This window comes from Melospiza melodia, chromosome 27, assembly GCF_035770615.1.
Source record: "Melospiza melodia melodia isolate bMelMel2 chromosome 27, bMelMel2.pri, whole genome shotgun sequence".
NCBI classification, from domain to species: Eukaryota; Metazoa; Chordata; class Aves; order Passeriformes; family Passerellidae; genus Melospiza; species Melospiza melodia.
In genome coordinates, this window is record NC_086220.1 from 10389330 (window position 1) to 10417177 (window position 27848).

The 27848-nt window shown below is 53.1% G+C and overlaps 1 protein-coding gene and 1 long non-coding RNA gene across 2 annotated transcripts; both read left to right on the forward strand.

Annotated features, from left to right (window-relative positions):
• Nucleotides 1-668: 668 nt before the first annotated feature.
• Nucleotides 669-2635, forward strand: LOC134429911 (uncharacterized). The gene is made up of 2 exons (XR_010030681.1): nt 669-1526; nt 1930-2635. It is a non-coding gene; the product is annotated as an uncharacterized LOC134429911 (long non-coding RNA).
• A 1143-nt stretch (nt 2636-3778) lies between these two features.
• Nucleotides 3779-26802, forward strand: WDTC1 (WD and tetratricopeptide repeats 1). The gene is made up of 16 exons (XM_063177693.1): nt 3779-3882; nt 8416-8554; nt 10844-10927; nt 11960-12006; nt 13127-13238; nt 13653-13840; nt 14225-14407; nt 14686-14780; nt 15878-15993; nt 17061-17136; nt 17729-17825; nt 19128-19301; nt 22437-22672; nt 23046-23214; nt 23586-23778; nt 23888-26802. Exons 2-16 carry the CDS (start codon nt 8447-8449, stop codon nt 24083-24085), a joined length of 2076 nt encoding a protein of 691 aa, XP_063033763.1. The 5' UTR covers nt 3779-3882; nt 8416-8446; the 3' UTR covers nt 24086-26802.
• Nucleotides 26803-27848: the final 1046 nt, after the last annotated feature.

Below are 27848 nucleotides of genomic sequence, written 5' to 3' on the forward strand. Positions count from 1 at the left end.
ATGGGACGGGATGGGATGGGATGGGATGGGGATGGGATGGGGATGGGGATGGGGATGGGGATGGGACGGGATGGGATGGGATGGGACGGGATGGGATGGGATGGGGATGGGGATGGGATGGGGATGGGGATGGGATGGGATGGGATGGGGATGGGGATGGGATGGGATGGGATGGGGATGGGATGGGGATGGGATGGGACGGGATGGGATGGGGATGGGGATGGACTCGGGGCCGGGGCCGGGAGCGCAGCGGGGCTGTGCGAGGGGAGCGGACAGGGGGATAAGAGGGGAGAAAGGGAGCTGGGGGCGCTGATGGGAGAGGGAAGGAAGGGAAGGGGAAAAGGGAAAGGAAAAGGGTGGGAGGGGGCGGAAGGTGGGTGCAGGGGCAGAGGAAGCAGGGGAAGGGGGTGCAGGGGCAGAGGGCCCCGGGGGCAGAGGGCGCTCTGCAAGGCCGGCTCGGGGGGAAGCGCAGCGGGGGCCGCGCAGGGAGCGGAGCTGTGCGGGAATCCAAGCCCCAAAGCGCGGTGCGGGTGCCGGAGCACAGCGGGACAGCGGGATGTGGGGCAGGTGTCTGCTGCTGTCGGGGAGCACGGGGGGCTCTGCGCCGCGCACCGGGGCTGGCAGGGACAGGGGTGCCCAGGCACCCTGCGGGACCGGCCACGGGGCACGGGCACAGCTCCCTGGGCACAGCCGAGCCCGTGCCCTTCTCCCCGGTGACCGCTCGCTCGCTCGCTCGCTCTGAGTCACCAGGAAATCTGATAAGGCTCCGCTGAAACCTCTGGAGCAGCCTGGGGGGGCCGCTGGCACCGCGGCCGGCTCAGCCTCCCTGATTTCTTGGCTCTCCTCCAGCACCCTGGCTGTCGCAGGTGTGTGATCAGAACAACCCAAACCTGCTTTGCTGCCCAAACTTCAGGAGCTGAGGGGCCTTTTGGTAAAGATGCAGCCCTTAATTCTTGTGAGAAGTGCATGGGCCCTTGCCATGGCATGTGGCAGCTGAGCCTCGAGCTTTGAAGGTGACGTTTGCTGGTTTGCCCCAGCTACACTCTTGATTTAATCCTCCCAAAGCGCTAGTGGTCAGAGGATGCAGGGAATAGGGAGGGCGGGAGGGGAGCAGCATGGAAAATCATCCCCAAACGTGACCCATCCATTAAAGCACATCATCAGCCCCAGCAGGAACACGCTAGGTGTGTCAATTCCTCTTTTCCGTTTGGCCGTGTGCTGGGCAGCCAGATTAATCTGTTTTAGCAATTAGGCAAGAAACCCTGAGCGTTTCTCGTTCTGAAGGGCTTAGTCATATCTGGGTGAGAAGCCTGAGCTGGTGATGTGGGCAAAACCCCGGGGGCTGCTTGGCCTCCCGAGGCAGTTCCTGGAAGCAGAGCAGGTACAGAACAGCTGGAAATGCTCCAAAGGATTTGGGTTGGTGCAGGTTCTTGGCCAAGTGGAGATTTCCTTGCTCTGGCCTGTTTTAACCTGCAGACAAATCCCAGTCCAGCTCCAGGTGTCTGCAGGACAAAGCACTTTACAGGGTAAGATCCGTGTCTGTGAAACTGCATCTTCACCCTGGGACGTCCTAACTGTGGCACGGGGTGTGAAATTGAACTTTGTGTGCGTGTTGTGGGGGTTTTACACTGAATTCCCTTTTTTCTTCTGTGTAGGTTGAGGATAGAAAAGGAGACAGGAAAGTCGCCAGCAAACTGGTGACTTTTAAAATTATTGTTGAAATAATTTAAAATAATTTTAATTTATTATAAATTTTAAAATACATTATTTTAAATTATTATTAATTTTAAAATATATTATTGAAATGCCTTTTAAAATTAATAATAACAATTAAAAATACCTTTTGTATTACTTAAATTTCAACCCTGTGAAAAGGGAAGGCTCTCAGGCAGGTTTATTCCCTGCTCCCTGCACCTTTCCTCAGAACAGCCACAGCCCTGTTCCACGAAGATCCTCTCCAGGTGTGGCTCTCCTGCAGGAGCTGCGCTGCTGGGAGAACACCTTGTTTGCATTCCCCAGCTTTCACACTGCACCAGCCAACTCCAGCTCTGACAGCCAGGACCAGCAAGTCCTGCTTGGGCCCAGCCTGGCACTCCTGTCACCAGCCTGAGAGAAAATCCAGCTCCCATGGCCCAGTTTCCTCTGCACCAGCAAGGAAAACTTCCATGTCAAGGGCATCTGAATTTTCGGCGTGGAGCTTTGGGTCCCCATGGAGATTGCATCTGTGGAAAGAAGATAAAACCCTTTTGTGAGGATGGATCCCGGTTATTATTTGTTTAATTAGAATCTGGACTGATGCAGAGGCAACAATTAACAATTACCTTCCGTGGAGGACTTTGACAGCAGCTGAATTGGTTTAATGACTTGCAGGATGGAGACAAATCACTGCAGCTGCCATTCATGAGGCTGGAGGTGCGAGGAGGAGTCCCCGGGCCCGATGTCTCTGATTTAAGGGGCTTTTCCTCCTTCTTTTGGAATGACCAAGCAGGAATTTTCCTCCGCCGTGCAGCTGGGATTATCCGGGAGCCAGGGAATTAAGTTCCAAATGAAAATTTAAACTATTCATTACGCTTTATTAGCAGGCTTCAGGAATGCTTAATTGTAGAAATAAATTACAGGAGAGGTGAGTGGGTAAGTTTTGCTTTCTTTCACGCACCTCCCCGTTTTGGGAGGGTTCATTAGGAGGATCGGGACTGGGCTGGCTTGTCCTCAGTGTCCCCAGGGCGGGTGGGAAGGGTTTTGCAAACACTGCCACCGCCTGGCTCTTTGCGCTTTATTTTACACAGAGTTTTGTTTTCCGAGCAGCGCCGAGCTCGGTGCTGCCGCAGGGAGGGGAGATGCCAAAGGGCCGGGCGGTTCAGCCAGCCTGGCACGGATGGTCCTGGGGTGTCCCTGCAGAATCGGGGGGTTCGGCTCCTCTGCCCGGAGCAAAGGCTGCAGGACGGGGTGGGGACAAGAGGAGCCTCAGGGTGACCCAACTGCAGCTTTCCAGCACCTGAAGGAGCCAACAAGGGTTGGCTCAAGGAAAACGGATTATTTAAAGGGGTCTGGAGAGGCAGGACAAGGAGGAATAGCCTTAAAGCTGGTGGGGTGTAAATTTAGATGGGATTTTGGGAATGAAATGAGTGTGGGCAGGCACAGGGTGCTCAGAGCAGCTGTGGCTGCCCCTGGGTCCCTGGCAGTGCCCAGGGCCAGGCTGGACAGGGCTGGGAGCAGCCTGGGACAGTGGGAGGCGTCCCTGCCATGGCAGGAGTGGGACAGGGACATTTCCAGGGACAGGAACGGGACCCTGAGCCCCCTCTTCTGCAGGCTGAACAAACTGAGTGACCTCAGCTCATGCCTTCTTGGCTTCCCCTGCAGGCCGTTCACCGTCCTGGCCGCTGTGGAGCGGTCCGAGCTCAGGTTTGGGGCTCTAATCCCCAGGTTTGGGGCAGGGGAGCGGGCGGCCATCATTTCCCTTTAACTACATCTCCCAGCAGTCCCTTCGCGCCTCCACGCTCCCGCCCCCTCGGCGCCGATTGGCGGATCTCTCCTGGTCAGTTTCCTCCCTTCCCATTGCCTCCTCGAGCTGTCAGTCCCGGCGCGGCGGCGGGCAGGAAAGGGCGGCATTCACGAACGGGATTTACGCCATTTGCGCGGGGCGGGGCGCGGCGGCGCGCGGGGGGGGGCGGTTGCGCAGTTGGCGTGGCGCATGCGCAGCGCGCGGCGGCGGCGGGGGGCGCAGCGCAGCCCCGGACAGCTGGCGGGGGTACCGAGGGCCGGGGGCGGCGGGCACGGCCGGGGCCCCGCCGCGGCCCCTGCGCTGCGTCCCGCTCTGCCCCGCATGGATGGAGCCTCGCAGCCTCCGGTGCCCGCTGCGCTCGCGCCCGGCAGGCCTGACAGGTAACGGGCCCCCGCGGGCCGGACGGGCCCCGCCGCCCTGACAGAGCCCCCCACCCCCGAGCCCTTCCGTGCCCGCCGCCCCCCGATGCCCCCTTCCCTTCCCTGGCAGCTGCGCCCCATGCCCGCTTCGCTCGCAGCTACATCTGCCGGGCCCCTTGTCGGTCCGCCGGCCCCGGTGCCCGCTCCCTGGCAGCTCTGCCCCCGGTACCCCCGTTCCTTGGCAGCTCTGCCCCCGGTGCCCCCCGTTCCTCCCCAGTGAAACACAGCTCTTGCCCCTTCCCTGTCAGCCGTTCCTGTACCCCCTTCCCTGTCAGCTGCCTGCCCTGCAGGCCCCAACCCCTTCCCTGACAGCTGCATCCCCACGAGCCCCCTTGCCTCCCTTTGCTGACATTTCCCCCACCCCTGTCTTTCCCATCAGTTCCCCCCAGCCCAGGCTCTGTCCGGTGTCCCTTCCCCCCAGGAGTCTGACTGCCTTTAGGGATCTCTCCCTTATCCATCCTCCCACCGCAGCCCCTCGCTCCCATTTCCCCAGGCCCTGTTCCTGCTGGTGCCACCCCTGCCAGGTACAGCTCCTGCTTTCTGCCTCCTTTCCCCTTCCCACCCCAGCACTGCCCTGTCCTCACGCTCCTCTCCCCTTTCCTGGGTGTGACCCTGCCCTGCTCCCTGTCCCTTGTCCAGAGCCGTTCCCTGCCCTGCTGGGCGTGCTGCAGCCGCTTTCCTTGGACAGGGGGTCAGCCTCTCCTCCTGGAGCTGCTGGCCCGTGTGGATCTTGGTGCTGGGGGTTCTCTGCTCTCTTCCTTTTTCTGTGGGTGTGTCAGCTGGGGGTCAGGGAGGCAGGATTGCAGTGGGAGGGCTGAGCTGTGAGCACCGAGTGCCCTGAGTGTGTCAGAGTTCCCCTGTGCTGCCCCTGCCAGGGCTCCCCTCTCACCCCTTCTCCTGCTCCCTGCTCCAGCCATCTGTCCTGGGGAGCTCCTGACAGCTCCTTCAGCTGAGAAAAACCTTCTTTTAACAAGGTGTTTGCTGCTAACCAGGGCATTCCCTCTTGGTTCTTCAGGTTTTCTTAAAAAAAAAAAAAAAAGCTGTCTACACTTTATATATTTTAATTTGGTCTGTGACCTCTTGGAAAGTCAAGAGGGCAGGGAAATAAGTTGTGAGGATAAAGAAGCCTCTCAGAGTGGGCTCCGGGTGGTGTTTGGAGGGCTGAAATAATTTATAGGTACTGAAGGGAAGGGTCTGGGTGAAATAATTTACAGGTGCTGAAGGGAAGGGTCTGTGGAATCCTCCCTTGGGATGAGCGGTGTATCAGAGGCTCGTGGTGTGCAGTGCTGCTTTTTTCCAGTGACCTTGAGTGTGGAGCCTGAGACGCTTGGGCACATGCAGGCGGTCAGGAATGGGGTTGCTTGTTGGGAAGTGCTGGTGTTGGGAGTCCTGCTGCTCTGGGGAGCCCCGTGGGGAGGATGGAGCTTTCCCAAAGGGTGCTGGTGCCAGGGCTGGGGCTCTGCCCCCCTGTGCTGTGGGTGGGAGGTGCTCAGGTGGCTCCGTGAGAGGGAAATACAGTCCAGCCAAGGAGCAATCCCCCAAATCCAGGCCATGTTGGGAGCGTTTGATGTTAAATTGATGGAATTATTTGTGCTATCAGGGCGGAGGTTTTGTTTCCAGGCTCGGCGTGAGTGTTCCTGTCCATGCCCTGGAGTACCCTTTGGAAGTGTACTTTCCCAGGAGCTTAAGGGGCTTTTCAGTGGCTGTCAGTGTCAACAGAGCCTGCCCAGTTTGGAGCCCACGGCAATGTGTGCCTTGTTAATTTTTGACTGTGGTTTAGCCTTGCGAAAGCCCCGCTTGTGCCCTGCAGTGCTGTGTGGCCACAGAGGGCAGGGAGAGCGCAGAGCTGCAGGTGGGAGTCCTGCTCTCTCTCTCTGTGTGCTCGGGGAGCAGTGGGAGCACAGGCTGGCACTGCACCCCAGGTTTTCAGTCCTGTCCGGGCTGTTCCAGGTTGGAGCAGTGAGGGGTGAGGGAGAGCTGTCCCTGAGGGGTGATAGAGTAACCTTGGTGCCCCGGTGCCATGCAAGGGGTAGCCCCAGAGAGGCCACGGGCCATGGGATGGGGTGGTTTTGTTGCAGGGCAGCAGCTCCTCCGCAGCCCAGCTCGTTCCAGGGCTGGCCTGGAGCACAGAGCCGGGGCTGGGGTTGTCTCTGCCCGGTGGCAGCAGATCTGTCCTGAGGCGTCCCTCGCTCTGGGACTCCGTCCCTCGTGCCACCGGGGGCTGCTTGTGCCGGGTCAGTTAAAAGCTGCAAGAATGGGTTAGAGCAGAATTTGCACGGTGGTTTTGCCTAAAGAGGAACATTCTTTACCAATTTCCATGGTGGAAGCTTCCAAGGAGTTTCCAATTCCTTTAGTGGTGACAAAGACAGACTCTTTGGAGGGACTTTGTGTTTGGAGGCCTTTGTGTCTAAGAAATTGGGAGGCAGAGTTGATTTTTGTCGGATTTTTATTACGTGTATTTTGCATGAGATCTAAAAGTCTTGGGAGATTTTGTTTTATTCCAGGGTCAGTTTGAAACTGGAGGCTGGATCTGCCTGTACAGTGGTGGGGTCAATAGTCTTTAGTGTTAAGAACACTTAATATTTGTTTTATTTGTTTATTATTTATTTACTTAATTTTTGAAGGAGGTCACTGTCATCTCCATGGAGACTGGGAGTCGGGGGCTGTAATCAGTTGTGGCTAATGCTCAGAATGTGATCTGGAATGAGAATTTCGGCTTCTTACTCCTTTGTCTGTGATTCCATGGTAATTTAAAGGTTGCCAGAGCCTTTGTAGTTGGGGAATACCTGTTGAGCACCAAAAAATAGCAAAGGGAAAGGAGGAAGGGCTCTTGGAGCCTTCTTGGCCAAGCAAAGGCACAGAATCTGGGAGACCTTTGAGCCTTTTGCAGCATCCAGCTGCCAAATGAAGCGCTTTCCTGGAAAGAGAGACACCTGGGGCTCCTGCATTCCTGTTGGACTGGGTTTATCCACGCCTGTTACCCAAGGTCTGATTTCTTGGGTGATTTTCCTCGCCTGTATTTTTCAAGAAGTAAAGTTAGGATGTCCCGCAAGGTAGAAAATGCTGCACAGAGGAGTCTCTGTTGAAAAACAGAGTTTCTAACAGTCTGTTAAGGAGTGGTGGCTTTGGGGGGCTTGGCTGTTCCTTCTCTCTGTGTGTGCAGAGGGGTTTTGGGGTATTAATGGTTTTGCAGTGACTTATTTAGCTCCAGATTGGCCTCCTGGTGTGGGTTATTTATGGCTGTATATGGGAGATGTGGATCTTTCCATGCTCATGCGTTTTCCCACGTGTGTCCTTGAGGTTGTTTGGTGCTGTTGGAAGAGAAAGGAGCTGATTAGAAATTAGCCATAACTAGAGGTGGGAAATGTGACAGAAACACTCCCAAAAGGGCAGTGGGGTGTTTGTCAGTGGGGAGGTGACAGCCTGCCTGGCGCTGGCATGGTGGGGCCCTAAGAGCCAAATACAGCTGCTCTCAAAGAGGGAGACAAGAAATCCCACTGGGTGGGACAGGAGGGCCACTGGGAGCCCTCCTGTGGCAGCAGAGAACCAGATGAGGGTTGCCGGGACTCCTGTTTGTTGCAGCGTTTCTGTGAAATGCTCTGGTTTCAATGAATCAGCATTTCCTCATTTAGAAGAGGAAAATTTTGGCTTGTTCTGCTTGGAAATGTTTTTAAACTAGAAGGTTACATAGGACAAAATGGGTGTTTGAAATTTCATTTTTATTCTTTTTGTTATGTTAAAGAGAGCTGTAGAAATGTCTGAATGGGCCAGGCTGTGGGGTGGAAACTGGGGGAATTGCAGCATTTCTCTGATCTGACTGATCCTTTGCTAGGCAGCCTGTCCGGCTCGGGGTTGGGACCATCACTCTGCAATTTGAATATTTTTTTAGCAGAAGTAGCCAATTCCATGGGGTTTCAGTTATTTAGGTTACTACATTAAACTCCATTAAGGGTGTGCAAGACTCTTAATTTCTCCTGGAAATTCAATTTTAACTGGTCACCTCTTTTCTCTTGCTGAGGTAATTAGGTGTTCAGTTGTGACCTCATGTTGTGATTTCCAAGGAATGTTTATGCCATTTGGATATTTTGGGGGTGTTCTGCTGATAATCCAATGTAGTAGATGAGAGAGATGTGGCCAAAAGCATCAATGCTGTGTTTATTCACAGTATAACCTTTTTAGAGTTTAGGAAACATGACGTTGGACATGAGTGGTCGTGGAATGGTGGGAGGGAAGCCTGGGACAGGAGACTGCTCTGCTGGGACAGAAACATGGATTTTCCAGGCTGATACAGTCCTGGAATTCTGCTCATCCTGAATTTCTCCACAAACCAGGAACAGCCTTGAGTCAGACGTTCATTCTTCCATTTTTCTTCCCTGGGTTTCTTCAGGAGCCCTGTTCCCGGTTTCCCAGCTGTCAGCCCCCTGTGTTTCTGGAGCTGGGCAGTGTGTGAGTGCCTAAAGCGCCGTGTCCCTGCTGTGTCCCCGTGTCCTGCAGGTAACTGAGCACCCTCAGCGTGGACCCTGGCATGCTTGGATGCACAGCAGCTCTTCCCACTGCTTCTCTTGGTCTGCCCCACTGCAAGAAGATGGCAAAAGCCAACATCACCAGAGACATCATCCACAGGCAGATCAAGGTAGGTGTGAGCCTTGGAGGAAACTCGTGGTGCTGCCTCTGCTTGGGCACCAGATCTGTTACTTACATATTGATAAGCCCTGTAAGGAGCTTAGGAGAACAAACACACAGGACCTGTCACTGTCCTTAATGGAGAGCTGGGATGAAGTCTGGCAGGGCAGGAGCACAGTTCCTCTCCCTGGGCTGGTTTGCCATCAGCAGCTCTGTTCCTTCTGAGTTGAAGAGAGAAATGGAGCTGCTTGTGTTTGGGCACCACAAAGGCCCTTAGCCAGCTTCCCTCTCTGCTTTCTGTGTTCTCCCCGTGTGATCTTGCCATCAGAGGTATTTCTGACTGTAGTAAAGCTAATGATCTCTGTCACGGCCTCTCTGTCTCCTTTTCTTTAGAGAGTGCTGTGTTGCTTCCTTTGTGTAGGGAAAAAAAAAACTTGTGCAGTGGTGGGATCAGTCATCTGATGGCTGCTTTGGTGGAATATCAACGTGAAAGGACTGGCTGCAGCAGACACAATAGGCAATTATTGCTGGGACTCAGAGGCCTGAAATCATTTGCAGCTTTGCTGATAATCAGCATTCAGGAAAGGGATCTGTGAGTGGCCAGAATAAGGAACTGGGAGCTCGAGTGCTCACTTTGCAGTTTGGTACCAAACTCAGTTATAAGCTTGTAATTCAATCCATGTGCAGAGATTTGTTTTGCTGCCCTAACAAGGAAGGGCTGGTTCTGTGGTTTGAGCCCTAGCCTGGGACTGTCTCAGTCTGTCTGCTCTGTCAGACTTTGACTGTGACCTTGGGAAGATTGCTAAGTCAGGCAGTTCCTTGTAGGAAAAGCAGTATCCTACCCCAGAGCCCTCACAAAGCCACTGGGGCTGCAGCAGCACAAAATTACACCTGCAGCACCTTGCATGGGCCTTGCAGTGCTGCAGGAATGCTCTCCACAAAAGTACATCAAGGAGTTTGAAGTCTGTCATGGAAGCTCCTACAAAAAGCCTGGTTTGTTTTGCCTCCAATCCTTTTATGTCTCTCTCCATTCTGTCTTCAAATAGCTTTTGGTGTGTGGAGTTCATTACTGAACATTGGGCTGGGAAGGGAATTCAGCGCTTCTGTGTGTGCTCTGGGACTGCTGATGGGCTCTGAGCACCACCAGGGTGGTGTTTTGGGCACCACCAGGGTGATTTTGACATTGGGGTTCCCATCTCTAAATGCTGGTGACAAAGGATTAAGTTGACAAGTGTGGCATGGAGTGAGACCACACTGGGTCAAGTCCTAGGGAAGAATCTCCATTTAGATGCTCCATCCAAAATCTGACTGGCATTCTCTCTTCTTCATTGCTGCCTCTGCAGTTGGCCTTCTTTCATCAGAGCCATCTGCTGATGCATCTGTGAGCCCTGTGAGATCACAGGGGAAACAACTGTCCTGCTTTCCTTCACCTTCATTTGTACTGACGCAGTTCTGTGGCAGCTGTTCCCATCCCTCTGGAACAGGCTGTGCACTGCAGCTCTGCTCCTGCCTGACGAACAGCCCATCCCTGAGGGCAGCTGGCCAATTCCACTCCAGCTCCTCACCCCGTGCTGCTGCTGCTGCTGCCTTGGGACAGGCTCTGCAGCGGCACAGCTCTCCTGGGCAGCTCAGCACGGAGCTCCTGCTGAAATCCTTGCCAAGGGACAGTAGCAGCCACTCCCAAGTTCTTCCCTATCTTCTACTTCAGGCCCCAGGTAGGGTCAGCTCACTCTGCCTCAGAGTGGGCTTCCCAGAGCTGGTTTTGGCTCCTCAGCTGGAGCCTGGCACTGACTTACACAGCATTTTAAATCAGTTCAGGGACAAGGATTAAGATTTGCCCACCTGGACATGTTCAGAGGAGGGGAAGGCTGGAGAGGGACTTGTCACAAGGATGGGACAGGGGGGAATGGCCTTGAGCTGAAGGAGGACAGGGTTAGATGGGATATTGGGAACAAATTCTTTCCTGTGAGGGTGGGCAGGCCCTGGCACAGGGTGCCCAGAGCAGCTGTGGCTGCCCCTGGATCCCTGGCAGTGCCCAAGGCCAGGCTGGGCAGGGCTGGGAGCAGCCTGGGGCAGTGGGAGGTGTCCCTGCCATGGCAGGGGTGGCACTGGAGGGGCTTTGAGCTCCCTTCCCACCCAAACCGTTCTGGGATTCTGTGACTCCCTACTACAGTCCAGGACCTGTGGACCCCCCAATACCTGGTGTGGTTTTTAAAGCTGAAGGATGTTCTCTGAAAGGGCAGGAGGAGTGTTTGTGTGCCATGCTCAGTGTGCTCACGCTCCCTTTCTGCCCCTGCAGGAGAGGGGAGCGCTGGGCTTCGAGCGCCACTACCACGTCACCGACCCCTTCATCCGCCGCCTGGGGCTGGAGGCTGAGCTGCAGGTGGGTGTGCAGGGGGAAACCAGCTCCTGGGGGGCACCTTGCTGAACTGCATGAACTGCTCCGGTTTATCGGGTCCCTCAAACTGCATCAGAGCCAGGAGCAGCTCAGAGAGAGCTTGCGTGAGCTTTCTGCACTGCCTGGTGCACGTGAGGAGAACCTTTCACAGGGTGGGCACCACCTCATCTCTCAGCACTGCCTGCTGCACCTGGAGGAGAACCTTTAACAACGTGGGCACCACCTCAGCTCAGCACTGATGCCTGAAGAAGACAATTGTCAGCTGTTCAACGTGCTCAGCTCTAATGGAATAGGTTGTAGTGCACTCTGACATACCTTAGAAAATATTAAGATTATACAGAATATTCTGAGTTGGAAGGGACCCACAGGGATCATTGAAATGTTAAGTGAACAGCCCCATCTGGGGGTCAGACCCTCAACACCCTGCTCCACCCAACTGAGGCAACCTCTAACACATCAATTATCTTGGTTTGGGGGAGAAAAGGGTTATTTTGTCCCCCTTTTGAATCACATCTCCCACATAAATGGTGCTCAGCACTCCCCCACTTCTTGGTGCAGTCGTTGGTTAATGTGGATGAAGATGGATGATGTAGTCACCCAGCAGCAAGGTGCTTCTAACAGAGCTATCAAAAGTGCATTTTCCCTGTGTTCCCAGAGTGCCTGTACATGTAATTTGTCAGCCTAGCCAAGGGCTTTGGAAGCAAAGTCACCTTTCCGTGTGTGCAGCCTGATTTCAGCTGTAGCCTCTGAGACTAAACTGCCATTTTATTCAACACTACCTTTTTCTATTTGTTTCATTTTGCCTTTTCTACCTCAACTGCTCTAGCATGTCTGTCTTTTCTGGAGGTGCTTATCTACCAAGTGTTTGGAGTTCTTTGCAGGGCTGGAATAAAAAAAACCTGCTTTTATTGGAAGAAGTTATTTGTGAGGAGCTCAGTGTGTCCTCGTCTCAGGACAGCTCTGTTTGATACATCTGAAGTTTGACTAATGCCATCTTCCCTTGCCTCCTTCCCTCAGGGTCACTCTGGGTGTGTCAACTGTCTGGAATGGAATGAAAAAGGAGAGTAAGTATGTGGCTTCATTTGGGGAATCAGCAAAGCCATAACCCCAGGTTTTCCCAAGAGTAGGATGTAGGTCATGTTATCATAAGCAGCTGCTTCCCATTTCTAGTAAAGTGGAGCTCAAGCTCAAATTCTGAGCTGTAGTAGAGCTCACGCTTCAAAAGAAGCTTTATTTTGTTAAATATATCTGGATATTATTAGAAATGCCCCTTTAGTGAGTTCAGAAGGGAAATGGTCAGACTAAGAAGTGGCGATTGAAGGCTGCTTCTCTTCTCTTAAGTGGTATTATGGATTATAATGGATCTTTAGGATTTGCCCAGCTGGTGGTGACATTTCCCCCCCCTTCACCACGCTGTTCAAAGCTGCTGCTGGGGGACAGATATCCAAGGGAAGGAGGTGGAGAATCCACCCCTCTGCAATTTTAGAGGGGCACTAAAGAGCAACTTCCAGTAACCAAGTGGAATGAAGAGTTTCTGTGTGAGAAATGAGTGCATTGGAGGAAGAGTGGGTATTTCTGCACATGCCTCTTACAATGTCCAAAGTCTGCCCTCTGATACTCTTCAGAATTATTTACCAGTGAAAATTTCATGTGCTTGAAAGAGAATGGCTGAGTTTAAAAGGGCTGAGAGTTGCAGATGTCAGATTCCTTTGGTCCAGATGGATGGACAAGGCCAAGAGCACCTTGCAAGGCCTTTAAAAGCAGCTTGTGGTTCACCGCTTGAGCCCTGGGGCTGCCTGGGCACCTCTGGAGCCTGGGAGTGGGTGCCTTGGCTGGGCTTCAGAGATGGTGTGGAGCAGTTAACACAGCCAGGTAGTGGGGAGGTGGAGACCCTGCATTTTGCTGTTGACCAAAACTCCTGTTCTCCCATCACAGTGTGGGTGAGATCCTTCAGTCAGCTGTGCTTTCTGTGGAATTGCTTTTTGTCTGCTCTAGCTCCTAGACCTGGCTGGAGGGATGGGTGCACAGTGAGCAGCAAGAACAGAGAGCTGAGGGAAGAGAGGAAATGGGCTGGTTAGGGCTGAATTAACTTAATGGATGTCTGTGGTCAAACAGCTCCACAGACCTGGGCACGGTGTGGAGCAGAAGAATTCATGGTGCATATTTGTCTCCTGTTCCTTTCAGCTTGTTGGCCTCTGGCTCTGATGACCAGCATACCATTGTGTGGGATCCTCTGCACCACAAGAAACTCCTTTCTATGCACACAGGACACACTGCAAACATCTTTTCTGTCAAGGTATGTGCTCAGAAGGAATGAGCAGCTAACAGAAACAGCAATCTGAGCAGTAAAATAATAAATCCTTGCTAGGAAACATTTTCCTGCAAACAGTTTCTCCCCCAAAAGTTAAATATTTCTAATTATGGAGAAAAGGATTAAATCTAATGTTGAAGTTAGTTTATGAAGGTCCCAGGCTTATTCTCTCAGTGAATTGGAAGGAAATGGTTGTGGCAAACTGGGATGTGTGATGAAGCCACTCTCGAGTCCTGCTGTAGCTGGTGACTCTTGAGCGTGCATGCTGGCCTGTGTAACAGGGAATCCCATGGGTTAGGCCAGGTTCCTGGAGCAGAGTTCCTGCCCTGCGAGTGCCAGGGTGTCCCTGTGAGCAGCCCCAGTGCCGTGCAGGCTCAGTGTCCAATCCCTCTGCCGCAGTTCCTGCCGCACTCGGGGGATCGGATCCTCATCACGGGAGCTGCAGATTCCAAGGTGCACGTCCATGACCTGACTGTCAAGGAGACCGTGCACATGTTTGGAGATCACACCAACAGAGTGAAGCGCATTGCCACGGCGCCCATGTGGCCAAACACCTTCTGGAGTGCAGCAGAAGATGGCTTAATCAGGTACAGAATTCCAGTTGGTTTGGTGTTGGGAACCATCACAATGTGTGCTGTGCACAGACCTGAAGAGAGGCTCTGTACTGGACAGCTAAATCTCATCTCTCCCTTTCCTAAAACTGGAAAGATTTATCTTGTAGAGTCATAAATACTTTCCTCAGCTCCTCCATTTTCCTCACTGCTGGAAAGGGAGGCCAGGAAAGGATCAGGTCATGGCTTGGGAATTTAATTTGGAGCTTGAATAAATCTGTGCACATTGTAGATCTGCTTTTAATGATTATCCTGGTACCAAGGCCTAGTGAGTGCTGTCCCAGCTCAGGACATTGCACGAGTCTCTTCTGCTGCTTCTGTTAGCCCGTGTGTGTCTGCCTCACTGCCACCCCTTTGCAGGCAGTACGACCTGCGGGAGAACAGCAAACGCTCCGAGGTCCTGATAGACCTGACCGAGTACTGTGGGCAGCTGGTGGAGGCCAAGTGCCTGACAGTGAACCCCCAGGACAACAATTACCTGGCCGTGGGGGCCAGCGGGCCCTTTGTGCGGCTCTACGACATCCGCATGATCCACAACCACAGGTAACAGCACCTGGCCCTGGGGCAGCCTCCTGGGGCTGGCATGTGGTGGGAGGAGGGACCTGCAGGGATCCAGCACTCTCCTCTTTCTGGGAAGTTTCACTCTGTTTTTTCTGTCACCCAAAGCCTTTTGGCTGAGTGCACCAGGGAGGTGTGGGGCTGGTGACCCCATGGCTGTGTGGGCAGCTGTGTCCTCGTGGGTGGGCAAGAAAAGCCAGTGCAGACGGGGCTTGCAGCAGCTGAGTGCTGTGGTTCCCATGAGGCTGTTGCTCTGTCTGCAGGAAAAGCATGAAGCAGAGCCCCTCAGCTGGCGTGCACACGTTCTGTGACCGGCAGAAGCCCCTCCCGGACGGGGCGGCTCAGTACTACGTGGCAGGTATGGGTCTGGCTCCAGGGGTCACCTGGGGCCTTCACTGTGCAGACACAGAGTCACCCATCACACACAAACCCCTTCCCAGGGCACCTCTTCCGTGGGATATCCCATGGAATTGCAGGTTATTCCACTGGGGAGGTGCGCCAGCCTTGCTGCTTTTTGTCCAGCATAAATGTGTTTTTGTCACTCCTGCTGGAAAGTGAAGGATTGGGTATAACCTGGGCTCTATAGGCTTTCCTGGAACTGGTCCCAGTTCAAAATCTTTTTGGCACAGAAGTGACTTGTCCTCATCCTGCAGATAAAGAATCAGTGATGCAGTATCTAGATGACATTTTTCTCCAGTGCTCATTATTTACTATGTTTTACCCCAAAATGTTTGGGTTTTTGTTTGGGTTTTTGTTTTTTTTTTTTTTTACAATATCTCAGCCCAGCATGTTCAACAGACCAGTTCTGACAGTCCTGCTCCTGATGGTTCCCACTAGAGGATTCCTCAGGTCCCCTGAATTGGTCATGCAACACATCTGCTGTCTGAAGAACAGAACCTGTGTGTGAGCTGAATATTTAGGAGCTTTGGCTTCCTTGTGCTGAGGGCTTTATTAAGGAAACCTAATTAGGGGGTTGAGGATGGAGGCATTTGCAGATGGCTGCAAATCACAAAAGCCAAATCCTAGAGAATCCCCAAAACTGAGATTTGCTGGGTTCTGGAGGCTCATTATTAGCAAGGCAGTTATGTGGGGTGGCTGTGCAAAATTGGAATAATTGAATCACAGAATGGTTTGGGTTGGAATTGGAAGGGACCTTAAAACACACCTTGTTCCACCCTACACCATGGGCAGGGACACCTTCCACTAGACCAGGTTGCTCCAAGCCCCATCCAGCCAGGCCCTGGACACTTGCAGAGATGGGGCATCAATACCCAGGTGAAAAGGCACCTGTGCCTGTTCTGGTTCCTAGTGGAAGGATCCCATAAACATCGGGAAATGGAAGATCCTGTAGGTGCTTGTGCTCCATGGCTTTGCTCTTTAAAAGGGAGCAGCTGGGCTAGGACCGAGAGAACATTGAGAGTTAAACCAATAACTCTGGGCTTGTCCTCTCCCCAGGACACCTCCCAGTGAAGCTCCCAGACTACAACAACAGGCTGAGGGTCCTGGTGGCCACGTACGTCACCTTCAGCCCCGATGGCACCGAGCTCCTGGTCAACATGGGCGGGGAGCAGGTAAGGGGGCAGAAAGGCTTCACCCTGGGTCACTGGACATTGCTGTGTGCTGTTGCAAACAGGTACAGCAACTTCTCTTGGGTAATGTGATGGATTTTAAACTGCTCTCTGATTAATTCAGACTAAATGCTTGGGATTAGGGATATATTTGTTACGCTGTCACTGATCAAAGTTAAACCACGTTCTGTTGTGGTTTTCCAATTCACATTTCACTCTCCGGAAGAGGGGAAAGAAAATAAACAAAACCAGTTCTGAAACTGACCTTTGTTGACCTAGAAAGGATTTCATAACTCATTCTTGAAACATCAAACTGCTTCTGTAATAGAATGTAGTGAATAAGAACTTGGAGAAGCAAAGGCCTTCACCTGGAATATTGATTGCTTTAATTTTAAGCTCTGGGTGTTATTCATGGATCTTTTGTAAAGCCTATCAATGGAATGAGAAAATCCTCCTGACAGCATTAATCAGCGTGGATTAAGCAGGACCTTTGCTTGTGGGCAGGTTGCACTGTGCTTGTCCCTCTCCAGCTCTTTCTCACACTTGCTGCCTTTAGGAGAGGGTGAGCTGTGGGTCTGGCCTGGGCTGTCCATTCCTGTCCCAGTACAGCTGTAAATTAGTATTTCACAGAGCTGCCCTGGCAGTTTCTTGGGAAATACTGGTTTCATCTTAGAAAGACTTTTCCTTGGTGTCTCACCTCTTTTCTGTCAATAGGTGTTTGGTTTCTTCATTATCATGGTGTTAATTGAAATACCTTAGTTGCTTAATTGAAATATGAAGCTTTCTGAGCACGTTGGTCAGTGGTCAGGTCATCTTTTAAACTCTGCAGGTGTGGAGTAAGATCAGGTTCCTGTTTCTCAGTGTTGTTCTCTGAACTGGGCTGGACTGGGACACACCCCAGTTACTGCTGCCATCCCTTGTGTGTCCCTCTATAAAAACAATTCCCAGTGAGAAAATTGGAAATAGCAAACGCAAACAGGGAACTGGGTACCTACTGAGCCCTCTTTTATTTCTGACTTGAGCATCTCTGTTTTGCAGACTTGTCTCATGCTCTTTTTTCCTTTCCTCAGGTCTATTTGTTTGATCTGACATACAAACAGCGACCATACACTTTTCTCCTCCCAAAGAAGTGCCACACTTCAGGGGGTAAGTGTGATGCTGTCACAAAGGGAGCGAGCAGCACAGGGGAGTTCTGTAGTGCACAAATTCATTTTCAGGGTGCAGGAGGAGAATGAAGCAGGGTGTGGGTGCTGCTGGGCTGCTTCTGCAGTGCAGTGCATACCCTGGTGGCAAAGTCCTTCTGCAATGGGACAAAACATGAGGACAGAAGTGACCTGTGGAGAAGGGGATGTGTGAGTTGGGAGTGCCTAAAGCTGTGCTCCAGGATTAAGCAGACTGTTGAGTGGTTGAGGTCCTGGTATCCTCCCAGACCGTTCCAGGATTCCATGATACTCTAACCATGGCCTGAAATCAGTCTAAGGGAATTCCCTTAGCACTTAGTTCTGTGTGTGTCTGGTTTTTTGATCTAGAATCTTATTGCAAAGGACACTGCAGAGATTTGTAAATAAAGAGGACAAATGAAATCCAGGTGGCTGGAGCAGGTGGAATCATGGAAATTTAGTTTCTGCTCTGAATGGGGCTGTCATGCTGGGTTGGTCCTGCTGTAAAATAAACCCTGAGTTTGTATAATCTACACTGATACTTAGCATGGTTGTATATGTCTTTTTCTAACCCTCAGAGGTGCAGAATGGCAAAACCTCAACCAATGGAGTGTCCAATGGGATCCATCTGCACAGCAACGGCTTCCGCCTGGCCGAGGGCAGGGCGCACGTGAGGTGAGGGCACAGCTGCCCCTCCTGGGGGGCTCCGTGGCCTTGTCCTGTGCCTCTCACAGGGCGAGGGGCTGCCACACAGGTGTCAACTGAACACCCGTTCCTGGATTGCCACGTGGCCTCTGTCCTTGGGGCTGTGTTGGCCTCTCATGCCTGGGCTGTGAACAGGAGTCAGACCAGGCAAGAGTATCCTGGGAGGATTTTTTCCTCTTATGATGAATTAAGGTGGACAAACCTAAGAAATTATTCCAGGCCTCCAAGCATAGTGTCCTGAGTGGTGGTTGCTTCCTGGCCTGCAGGATCTGTGTGTTGATAGTGGCAGAGGCTGGCAGGTGAAGGAACCTTGCTTCTTCCCTCTGCCGTTTTTTGGGCACTTGCATGCTGCAAACTGAACTGAGGCAGCCAGAATTGTTCTGTGGCAACACTGGAACACCACTGCCATTCCTAGCATGGGAGCCAGGACTGGATGGAGCCTCTTCTATTGCTCCTGCTGATTTCTTTCCTTAAAACAAAATGCATTTGGGGTGAAGGAGCAGCAGCAGCACATCTCGGTGGCTGTTTTTCTTCCAGCTGATGAGACTTGGTTCAAAGTCAAGACACTTATTTAATACCATATATGGGTAGTCTGGGTTCCTCCAGAGTCACTTTGGGGACTGTTTCAGCTCCTCTCCTCTAGATGGCCCCTCCACCGCGGCAGCAGGAGCAGGGCTGGAATTTTGGGTGGTGGAGCATGGGCCTGGTGAGCTCAGATGCTTCTGCATGTGCATTGTTGTGCATTGCTAAAAGAGCACTGGAAACGTTGTTTATGCAGTTGAAACAAAGACCTATTGGTGAAGTCTGATGCTTAAAATATCCACTGCTCAATTTGGAGTGTGTCTCTGTAGATGAAGAAAAATGGGAAACGGTCAAATGATGGTCACAGTGATGTAGTGAGACTGCCAGAGGGTGGGGGGGCTGGCACAGGGTGCCCAGAGAAGCTCTGGCTGCCCTGGCAGTGCCCAAGGCCAGGTTGGATGGGGCTTGGAGCACCCTGGGGTAGTGGAAGGTGTCCCTGCCCATAACAGGGGGTGGAACTGGATGGGCTTTAAATTCTCTTACTACCCAGATTATTGTGGGATTCTGTGATCAACACCAAACTTTCCTCTTAAACTCCAGTTCTTCAGGTCCAGAATCCCTTCTGCCTTTTCCTGAACCTTTTGTTAGGAAGTTTAGCAAGCATTAGCTAAGCTGGAGCTAAGCACTGCAGGCTGTGACCTGGAGTGAAGGATGTACAACTCACCTGTGCCGCTCCCTTGTTCCCTGCAGCCCCCAGGTGGAGCTGCCCCCGTACCTGGAGAGGATCAAGCAGCAAGCCAACGAGGCCTTTGCGTGCCAGCTGTGGACACAGGCCATCCAGCTGTACAGCAAGGCTGTGCAGAAGGCCCCCAACAACGCCATGCTCTACGGGAACAGAGCTGCTGCCTACATGAAGCGCAAGTGGTAAGGGGCAGTGCCACTGCAGGGCCCTGCTGTCCCTCTGGGGGTTGGGGAAATCAGGCTGAAACACAGCTGGGCACCTCTGGCACCAAGGGGTGGCAAATCAGTCTGTGCTGGACAGATTCTGGGGAGGCACAGCTGGGAAGCAGCCCGTTGTGTCACCTACTGATGTGCTGGGTGAAACCCTGTGCCTTTCCTGTTGAAACAGAGACCCAGAATCCACATCTGATTCACAGCACTCTGGATGTCTCCGAGGGTGTCTGTGTTTCTTTGGGTGGTTCTGATTTGCATTAAAGAAGGGCTCTTAAATCTGCTGTCAACACATGACGTAATGGTGACTGTGCTTTGTAACATCCCATGACAGGAGGTTGTTTTAGGGCTGCTGGGGTGGCTTTGCTGCTGCTTTATCCAAGTGCCTCACGCTGCAGACACCCAGACCTGGTGGTTGCCGTGTTACCCCAGTTAACCCACACTCCTTGGACTGGAAACAAACCCTTGGGAGGGCTCTGGGGAGGTGGCAGATCCTTGCAGTCTGCAGAGGATTCTGCCCTGCTGGTTGCAAAACACCCTGTCAGCCTCTGCAGTAGGTAATGTCTGCTCTGACCAGTGGCCAGGGCTGCATCTGCAAGATACAGCTGAGTTATTTTAGTGCCTGTCCCCTTGAGCAGAGTAAGACTGAGTACCATGACTTGCCATTAACATATTTAAAATAGCTGTGGTCCTTCATCTCCATTTGCTTTGTGAGGATATCCTTCTCCTCTCCCTGCTGAAATCCCCAGTATGAATTCTCCTCTCTCCTTGCCAAGATAAAGAGCAGCCAGCAGTTGTTGTGACTGTTGGTAACTGGCCTACTGGCTGTTTTGCAATAGCAGAGATTTGGGAGCTGCCTCAAAAAGACCTCAGTGTTCAGAAGGAGAAGAACAATAGGTTGGGATTAAGGGATGGAACACAGAAGCTGAGTGCTGATCTCATGAATGACATTTTTCTTATAGGAATCGTTTTTCCCGAAGGGTGTTGGCGCATCTGAACCTTTCAGTGTGTCAGCTACTGCTCTGCCACAGTTTGGGGTAGCAGGAGGATGTGGAAAACACACACAGTGGGTTTCTGTGGCATGCAGGGGGTAGGATTTAAATGGCACTGAGGTGATACCTTCCAGGTGCAGAAAAGGGGCACTTTCCTGCTAGGAGCAGTTTGTGGAGTGTGGGGAAGGTGGCTGGGATGGCACTGAGCAGGGGGAGAGGCAGACAGTGACCCAGGCTGAACCACCACGTCTCTCTGAGGTGTTCTTGATGTCTGGAGCAGGAACAGGTACAGGCCATCCTCAGAACCCTGCAGGTTCTGCTTTGGCCTCATTCTCTGAATAATAGAGCAAGAGAAAAGGAAGGTCTGTAATTTCCTAACCTCCCCTTGTTCATCTCCCTTAAGATGCTGCTCATATTTTCCAGCACTTCTAAGGCTGTCCTTTGAAATTTTGCTCCTAAAAGCCAACTGCATCCCCCTCTGGATTGCTTTCAGCAGTCCACGTTGGCAGTTCTGAGCTGATTTCTGGTTTTGCACAAGCTGAGTCAATCCTGTAACAAAGGGAGAAGGCAGAGCCTGCTTTACATCCCACCAGGTCCATTCTCACTCCAGTCTGTTGGGCTGCCAGTGCTGGTAGTTGAGCTTGAAGGATGTTTGAGGGTGGCTCAAGCACCTCAGCTGAAAAGCCCAGTCAGGTGTGCAAGTCTGTGACACCTGTCATCCTAACAGGTAGCTTGCATTCCCTCTTTCTCTGAGCAAAAATGGCCCATTGCTGTGTGTCCTGAGTTAACCCTGGCAGCCCTGCAGAGCCCTGTTCCTGCTGCACATCTCATGGGCAGAGCTGGGCAGGAGGAAGCTGCAGGGTGCATGGTTTGCAAAACATGCAAAGATTTGGAGCTGCCCTTCATAAGGCCAGACACTGAGACACCTCTTCCCTGTTCACCTGTGCATGAGGAGGAGATCCTTACTGTGAGGGTGACAGAGCACTGGGACAGGCTGCCCACAGAGGGTGTGGAGGCTCCTTTACTGGAGATACTCACAAACTGTCCACAGTCCTGAGGAATGTGCTGTAGGGAGCCCTGATTGTGATCTCAAATTATCCTCTCCTTGGGAGTGTTTTGGACCTTGGCAGGTGCAGTGCACAGAACCCTGGAATGGTTTGGGTTGGAAGGGCCCTTAAAGCCCATCTCATTCCATTCCCTGCCATGGGCAGGGGCACCTTCCACTGTCCCAGGCTGCTCCAAGCACTGTCCAGCCTGACCTTGGACACTTCCAGGGATGGGGCAGTCACAGTGGGGCATGTAGGTTACTATGAAACATTATCATTATTATTAGTATTATTAGCCATCAAATGGAGCCGTGGCACTCTGTCCAGGCAGCTTTAGGCAGGTGTGTGAGCAGTTGAGGTCAGTGCTGGCACCCTAGGTGTGTCTGCCCTGCCAGCCTGAGCTGGGCACCGCGCAGGGCTCAGCCAGTCCCTGCTGCTGCAGAGCACAGGCAGACAGCCTCATTGCCAGCCCCATTGCCCCAGCCCCGAGCTCAGGCTGTGAACAGGACACAAACACCCACAACAGTCCATCTGCTCTAACAATCACTTCTGAAACGCCACCGATTTTTCCTGTGAAGGTAGAAAAGGCTCTGCTTGAGACGTTTGTCGCTTTGTGTGTGAGGTCCTGCCGGGGCTGGGCCGAGCTGTGCCGTGTGTCCACACAGGGGCACGATTGAGCTGTGACAGGGAGCCCGCCTGGCACGGGAGGGCTCTGCTGCCTGGCCAGAGGGCTGCTGCATCCTCCATCTTCAAAGGACTTCCCGAAATGTGCTGCAGCAGGGAGCTCTGCTCTCGGATTTAAAATGGCAGGTCAGGGCTGGCGGGGCAGCCTGGTGTGGTCACATCCCAGAGCTGCCTGTGGGCGTCTGCCGAGCCCTTGGGGAGGCTGGGCCGGGTCAGGTGGTGCCCCCGAGCCACAGCAAATGCTGTTAGCGAGCTCCTGGGGTGTGGGATTGTGTGCAGAGCTGGAAACAACAAGCTGTGGAGGGAAACGAGGGCTGGGAAACAGCAGTGGAAAATGTTTGCTGTTGCCGCCTGGGCTGGCTAATGCAGCGCTCTGCTTTCCTCAGGGATGGGGACCATTACGATGCTCTGAGGGACTGCTTGAAGGCCATATCCCTAAATCCTTGCCACCTGAAGGCCCATTTCCGCCTGGCCCGCTGCCTCTTTGAGCTCAAGTACGTGGCAGAAGCACTGGAGTGTCTGGATGACTTTAAAGGGAAGTTTCCAGAACAAGCACACAGCAGTGCCTGCGATGCACTAGACAGGGACATCAATGCTGCCCTCTTCTCCAAGAGTGATAACGGTGAGTGCTGCTGCTCCTGGGCTTCTCCAAGGTTACACTGCAATCTAATGAGCACACAAGGACTTGCCTCCTTAAACTGCCCCTCTGAAGTAAAGCTCCAACTTCTGAGAGAGATTGATTGTTGCTGTGCACAAAAACTGGCCTGAGCCTGTTCTTTCCTTGCGCCTGGTCCTGGCTTGCTCTTGAGTGAGAGTGTGATAAAAGGAGTCTGATGTAGCCAGGAGATAATCTGGAAGGAAGGAAGCTCATGCTCTGAGCCCTGCTTCCTGCTGGAATCGTCCTTAACCCTTCTCTGAGGCTGCGGGGCTCTCCTGGGCTGTGTTTTGCTCAGAAGTCCCGCAGTGGTGCTGAGGGAAACGTGTTGTCCTTGCAGCTGAGGACAAGAAGGGGGGAGGCCCCATCCGGCTGCGCGCCACGGGCCGCAAGGACTCCATCTCTGAGGACGAGATGGTGCTGAGGGAGCGCAGCTACGACTACAAATTCCGGTACTGCGGCCACTGCAACACCACCACGGACATCAAGGAGGCCAATTTCTTTGGCAGGTATGCAGGGGTGCAGGACAGGAGAGAGCAGCAGCAGGGTGATCTGTTCCGTGGAAGTAGCCCCATGTTACTGTTCATAAAATGACATGGGGACAGGGTTGGGATGAGCTGACAGGAGCCCTCCTCCCACGCTGCTGCATGAGGAGCTGATGAGGAGCAGATCCACAGAGTTCTGTTGGGCTGGCCATTCAGAAATCCATTTGGGATTGAAAACAGGGCTCCTGGGGATGCAGGGAACCAGCATGGGGAGCTTTATCTGGATGTGCAAGCGTGAGGGGTGTCAGCCTGCTGATGATAGAAGCTGTGTGGAATTGTCAGCCTGCTGGAGCCTGGCTCTGGAGGGTGACCCAGGCTCTGCTCCTCTGCCCTAGCAACGCCCAGTACATCGTCAGCGGCTCGGACGATGGCTCCTTCTTCATCTGGGAGAAGGAAACCACCAACCTGGTGCGTGTGCTGCAGGGGGACGAGTCCATTGTGAACTGCCTCCAGCCTCATCCCAGCTACTGCTTCCTGGCCACCAGCGGCATCGACCCGGTCGTGCGGCTCTGGAACCCCAGGCCGGAGGTAAGAGCTGCCCTCGTTGTTGGATGCTCTTTCCTGCTGTGTTCCCCACTGGGATCTCCCTCGCAGCAGCCCCTCCTTGGTGCTGAGTGCTGTCCCCTGTGTCCTGCAGAGCGAGACCCTCAACGGGCGCGTGGTGGTGGACATGGAAGGTGCTTCCCAGGCCAACCAGCGGCGCATGAACGCGGACCCGCTGGAGGTGATGCTGCTCAACATGGGCTACAGGATCACGGGACTGACCAGCGCTGGGGCTGCAGGCTCAGACGACGAAGACAGCTCAGAGGGGCAGGTCCAGTGCCGGCCCAGCTAAAACAGAACTGCCTCTCCTTCCTCTAAATGTTTGGCTGAAAGGGAACCGAGTTTCCTTGGTCCTGAACTTTCTCTGGTGAATGACTGCACTGTTTCGCACTATGCACAGGGTAGGACAAGCTGGCAGGGGCAGGAGCGGCCGTCTCTAAACCATCACCTCCTCCTCCTCCTCCTCTTCCATGGCAGTGCAGTCCGGGGTTTGCCTTTAGTGGAATTTAGTCCCAACAGGGGTCTTTGAGTTGTCTGTGAGCAGTGTAACTGGTGATTATTTTTCCAGAGCTGCTGTATGATCTGGTACAGGGGCTGTTGCCTGCATTGCAGGGGGGATGTTAAATTCCTGAATAAAATACAAACCTAGGGCAGGGGTTATGGAATGAATTTACTGCAGTGATTTTGAAAGCTTGACTGTGCTACCAGCCTGTCTAGAGGCCCCTGGTTTATGGCTGTTGGCCATGAAACACCTGTTTCATGAAACACTCGTCCCATAACATCTTTCTTCTGGCTTCCATCTCAGACACGTCAGCAGATGTAGCTGTGCTGTGTTGAGGGCTGGAGGTTGCCTGGTTTGTGCCCCGGTCGTAGCTGAGGGATCAGTGAAGGCACTGGGTGTGTGCAGCTCCACGGGGCAGAACGAGCTTGCCCAGTTCTGATAATCTCTCCTGTGGTCCCCGAGCCCATGCAGGGAGGTGACAGCAATGGGCACAGGCTGCATCAGAGGCCCAGGACTCGTGTAGCTGAAGCTGCTGAGGAGAAGGGCAGGTGACAGCACCTCTCCATTGCCCAGGGTGTGTAGCTGTGTTCACTTTCTCCTCTCCATGTCACCTGGGCAGGAGCTGAGGCTGTTGTCACTGTGTGAATGATACAGCTACAGTCTGCAGTTGTCAGAAGCAGCATTTTTGTGCAGCCAGCTGCTCTGTCTTGGCCAAGGTGGGCCTTCCTGCCTCTTTGTGGTGTAACATCAGATGGATTCGTGGTCCTCTCAGGAACCCTCCTTCCTGTCCCCGCTCCCCAGGCCCTGGCTGGCTGCACAGCCAGGAGCACACCTGGAAACACAGCACTGCACTTCCATTCCTCCCCCTCCTGTGACACACAGCCCTGATTTCCCCCCTTGCAGTTGCCAAACACTAAATACCCCACAGATCTTACACAGCTGTGCTGCAACCACCTCTGGAGGTTGTTTTTTCTAGGACTATCAACTAAGACCAAAGAGCCCCTGGAGATCTGAACCGCTCTGTGCTGTCTCGCGTCTCTTCCTGCCGAAGGTCTGAACACGTTAGCCCGGGTCCCAGGGGTGTGAGGTGTGTGTCTGGGAGCGTGTGCGCATGTGTGTGTGCTGTTCTTCCATGTGCTGCGATCCCTGGTCTTCCTGTTGCTGCAGTGGAAAGATGAGAGGCCTCCCCTTCCTGCCCGGCTGCCTCTGGCTGCCTCTGGCTGCCAGGCACCGCTGAGCGCAGCTGCCTGAGCCAGGCGCTGCCTTCCAGAACAGTCCTGGAGCTGAGGAGCCGCGGAGGGAGCTGGCAGCGCCTCTCTGAGGACGCTGCTCCTGCAGAGACAGGGCTGGGGGTGCCCTCGGTCCCCGGGGCAGGGGAGCAGCTCCCTGCTCTGCCAGCTCGGGGACAGGACCAGCAGAGCTCACCTGGCCAGGTGTCCCTCAGCCCCTGGGGCACACGGTGTCCCTGCACCCCAGGGCAGCTGTCCCTGAGCCCCCGGGCAGGTTTGGTGGTTGGTTTTCACGCAGTACCTGTGACTGTTGAGTTCACCTGGCTGGGGCCGTGGCCAGGTGCACCCCCGGCATTTGCTGCTCTTCCAAACCCAGAGGCAGCAGAAGATTCTCCTCACTTGGGTGGCTTTCTGACATGGTCTGCCCTTTCCTTTTTTTGCTTAAGGCTTCCTACTAGACGTATCCTCTTCTTTTTTTTTTTTTTTTTCCTTTCCCTCTTCTCCTCCCACTCAAACTTTTTTTCAGCTTTCAGTAGACAACGTCTGTAGACTTTGATTTTTAAACTGAGAGACTGAGATGGAAAGCCCTGAAGAGAACAGACCTCTCCCTCCCCATTCACCTTTTGCTGTGGCAGCTATTTTTTGGTTTTTTTTACCCTTGTGAGACAGTGCAGCTCTTTTACCTGCCAGTTGCAGTGTGAAAGCAACCGGATTCCCTGCCTCTGCAGTGGGTTGCTGTTTTTAATGGCTGCTTTGGTTAAAAAAAAAGAAGATTAATAATAATAGGAGAGAAGGGGAGAGAAAAATCTCTCTGCCTCTAGCCCCTTTTCCCCTTGCTGTGGGCAGATTACCTGCTTGTCGCTTGTTAACAAGGAATTTGTATTTATTGGTGAAGGAAAAAAAAAAACATGCTGGGGAAGTCAGGAGAAGATGTTGCTTTATTGACCTCTGCTGTTTACTTCAACCCCCTCTTTGGGAAAGCTTCTTCCTGCTCTTTCTGGTTAACTCTTTCTAGCCTGGGATATGCAGGGATGCCTCCTTTATTTTTGTATTCTAGCAATGGGCTCTCCGTTAGGAGACTCTAGGATTCTCTTAGTGTTGCAGTGACCATTGCTTCTCGCTTTTTTGAGTACTAAAGACGATCATCTCGTAAACTTTGCCCCTGCAGTTGTAGAGGTAACACACGAGCCTTACTGCCCTCATTAGAAGGAGCAGAAAACTTGTTTCTCTGGTCCCTGGAAGAGAAAGGGTTAAGCGATTAAACAATTCTTTGTTCTAGTTCTTTCTCGGTGTGGTTTTGTTCGGGGGATCCTTGTGGTTTTGTTGTACCTCTCTGCTCTGTGAGGGTGGCTGGAGGGTGGCCTGGGTGGGCCAGGTCAGTTCCTCAGAGAACAGAGGCTCCAAAATGTGCCTGGGAGGGGAGCCCAGAATGTGGCCCATGAGCTGTGCTGGCCCCAGAGTCAGCGCCGAGTTAATTCGCCCAGGTTTGGGAGCTCGGGGCTGTCAGAGGAGCGAAGGTTGGGGCTGCCAGCGCTGGGGTGGGGACGGGAGCAGCTGCTTGCAGGGGAGGGAGCTCATCCTGCAGAGCTGCGGCAGCAGTCCCTGCTCTGAGGGGCCTCCCAGAGACAGCAGAGCCCTGAAATCCTGGGGAGGGCCCTGCTGGCCCCAGGAGCCGAGGGGCTCAGAGCTGCACCCATCAGAGCCCACCCTGCCCTGGGGCTGCTCCCTTGGGCTGGGCTGGGAGTGCTGGGGCTCAGGTACCTGCCCAAGTCACCCTTCCCGAGGTGCTCTGTGTCAGCAGCAGTGCCTTGCCTTGCCTTGCCAACATTCCCTGCCTTGCATGGTGCCCCCATCACCAGCCTTTGCACACAGAGGTGTTCCTTTGCTAAAGCATTTCACAAACTCACTTCTTCCTCTGGATTCCTGCTGCAAAGCCTCCCAAGCATTTCCTTGCTCTCCATTCTGCAGGCCTTAAGGGAGAGCTAGAAAACCAGGCTGTTATTCTCAGAATCCATTTGAACTCTTCTCTTAAAAATTCCTGTTGGACACCTTTCAGCTGAAGGTCTTTTGAGGCCTCTTCATTTCAAATCCTGTCTGATATAAATTATTGCTTCCAAAGGCAGCTCTGCTGTAACAAAGCAATGAGCATCCATAGCTGGAATTGGCAATCAGCTAATTGGGTCAGCTCTTGGAGTGAGTGGTTGGAAGCTCAGTGTTTGAATTGTGGGTGGAAATGGGTAGAAGGACCCAGAAAATTAGTTTTATTTGTCATTTGGATGAGAGGATTGGGTTGAGGAGGCAGAGGAGGGATATGCTCTGGGATG

Bases quoted from the DNA above. Each gene is read 5' to 3' on its own strand.
- WDTC1 (XM_063177693.1), top strand. From the start codon at position 8,447: ATGCTTGGATGCACAGCAGCTCTTCCCACTGCTTCTCTTGGTCTGCCC. The intron at 17,826-19,127 runs GTGAGGGCACAG...TGTTCCCTGCAG, and splicing joins GAGGGCAGGGCGCACGTGAG to CCCCCAGGTGGAGCTGCCCC. The intron at 22,673-23,045 runs GTGAGTGCTGCT...TTGTCCTTGCAG, and splicing joins CTTCTCCAAGAGTGATAACG to CTGAGGACAAGAAGGGGGGA.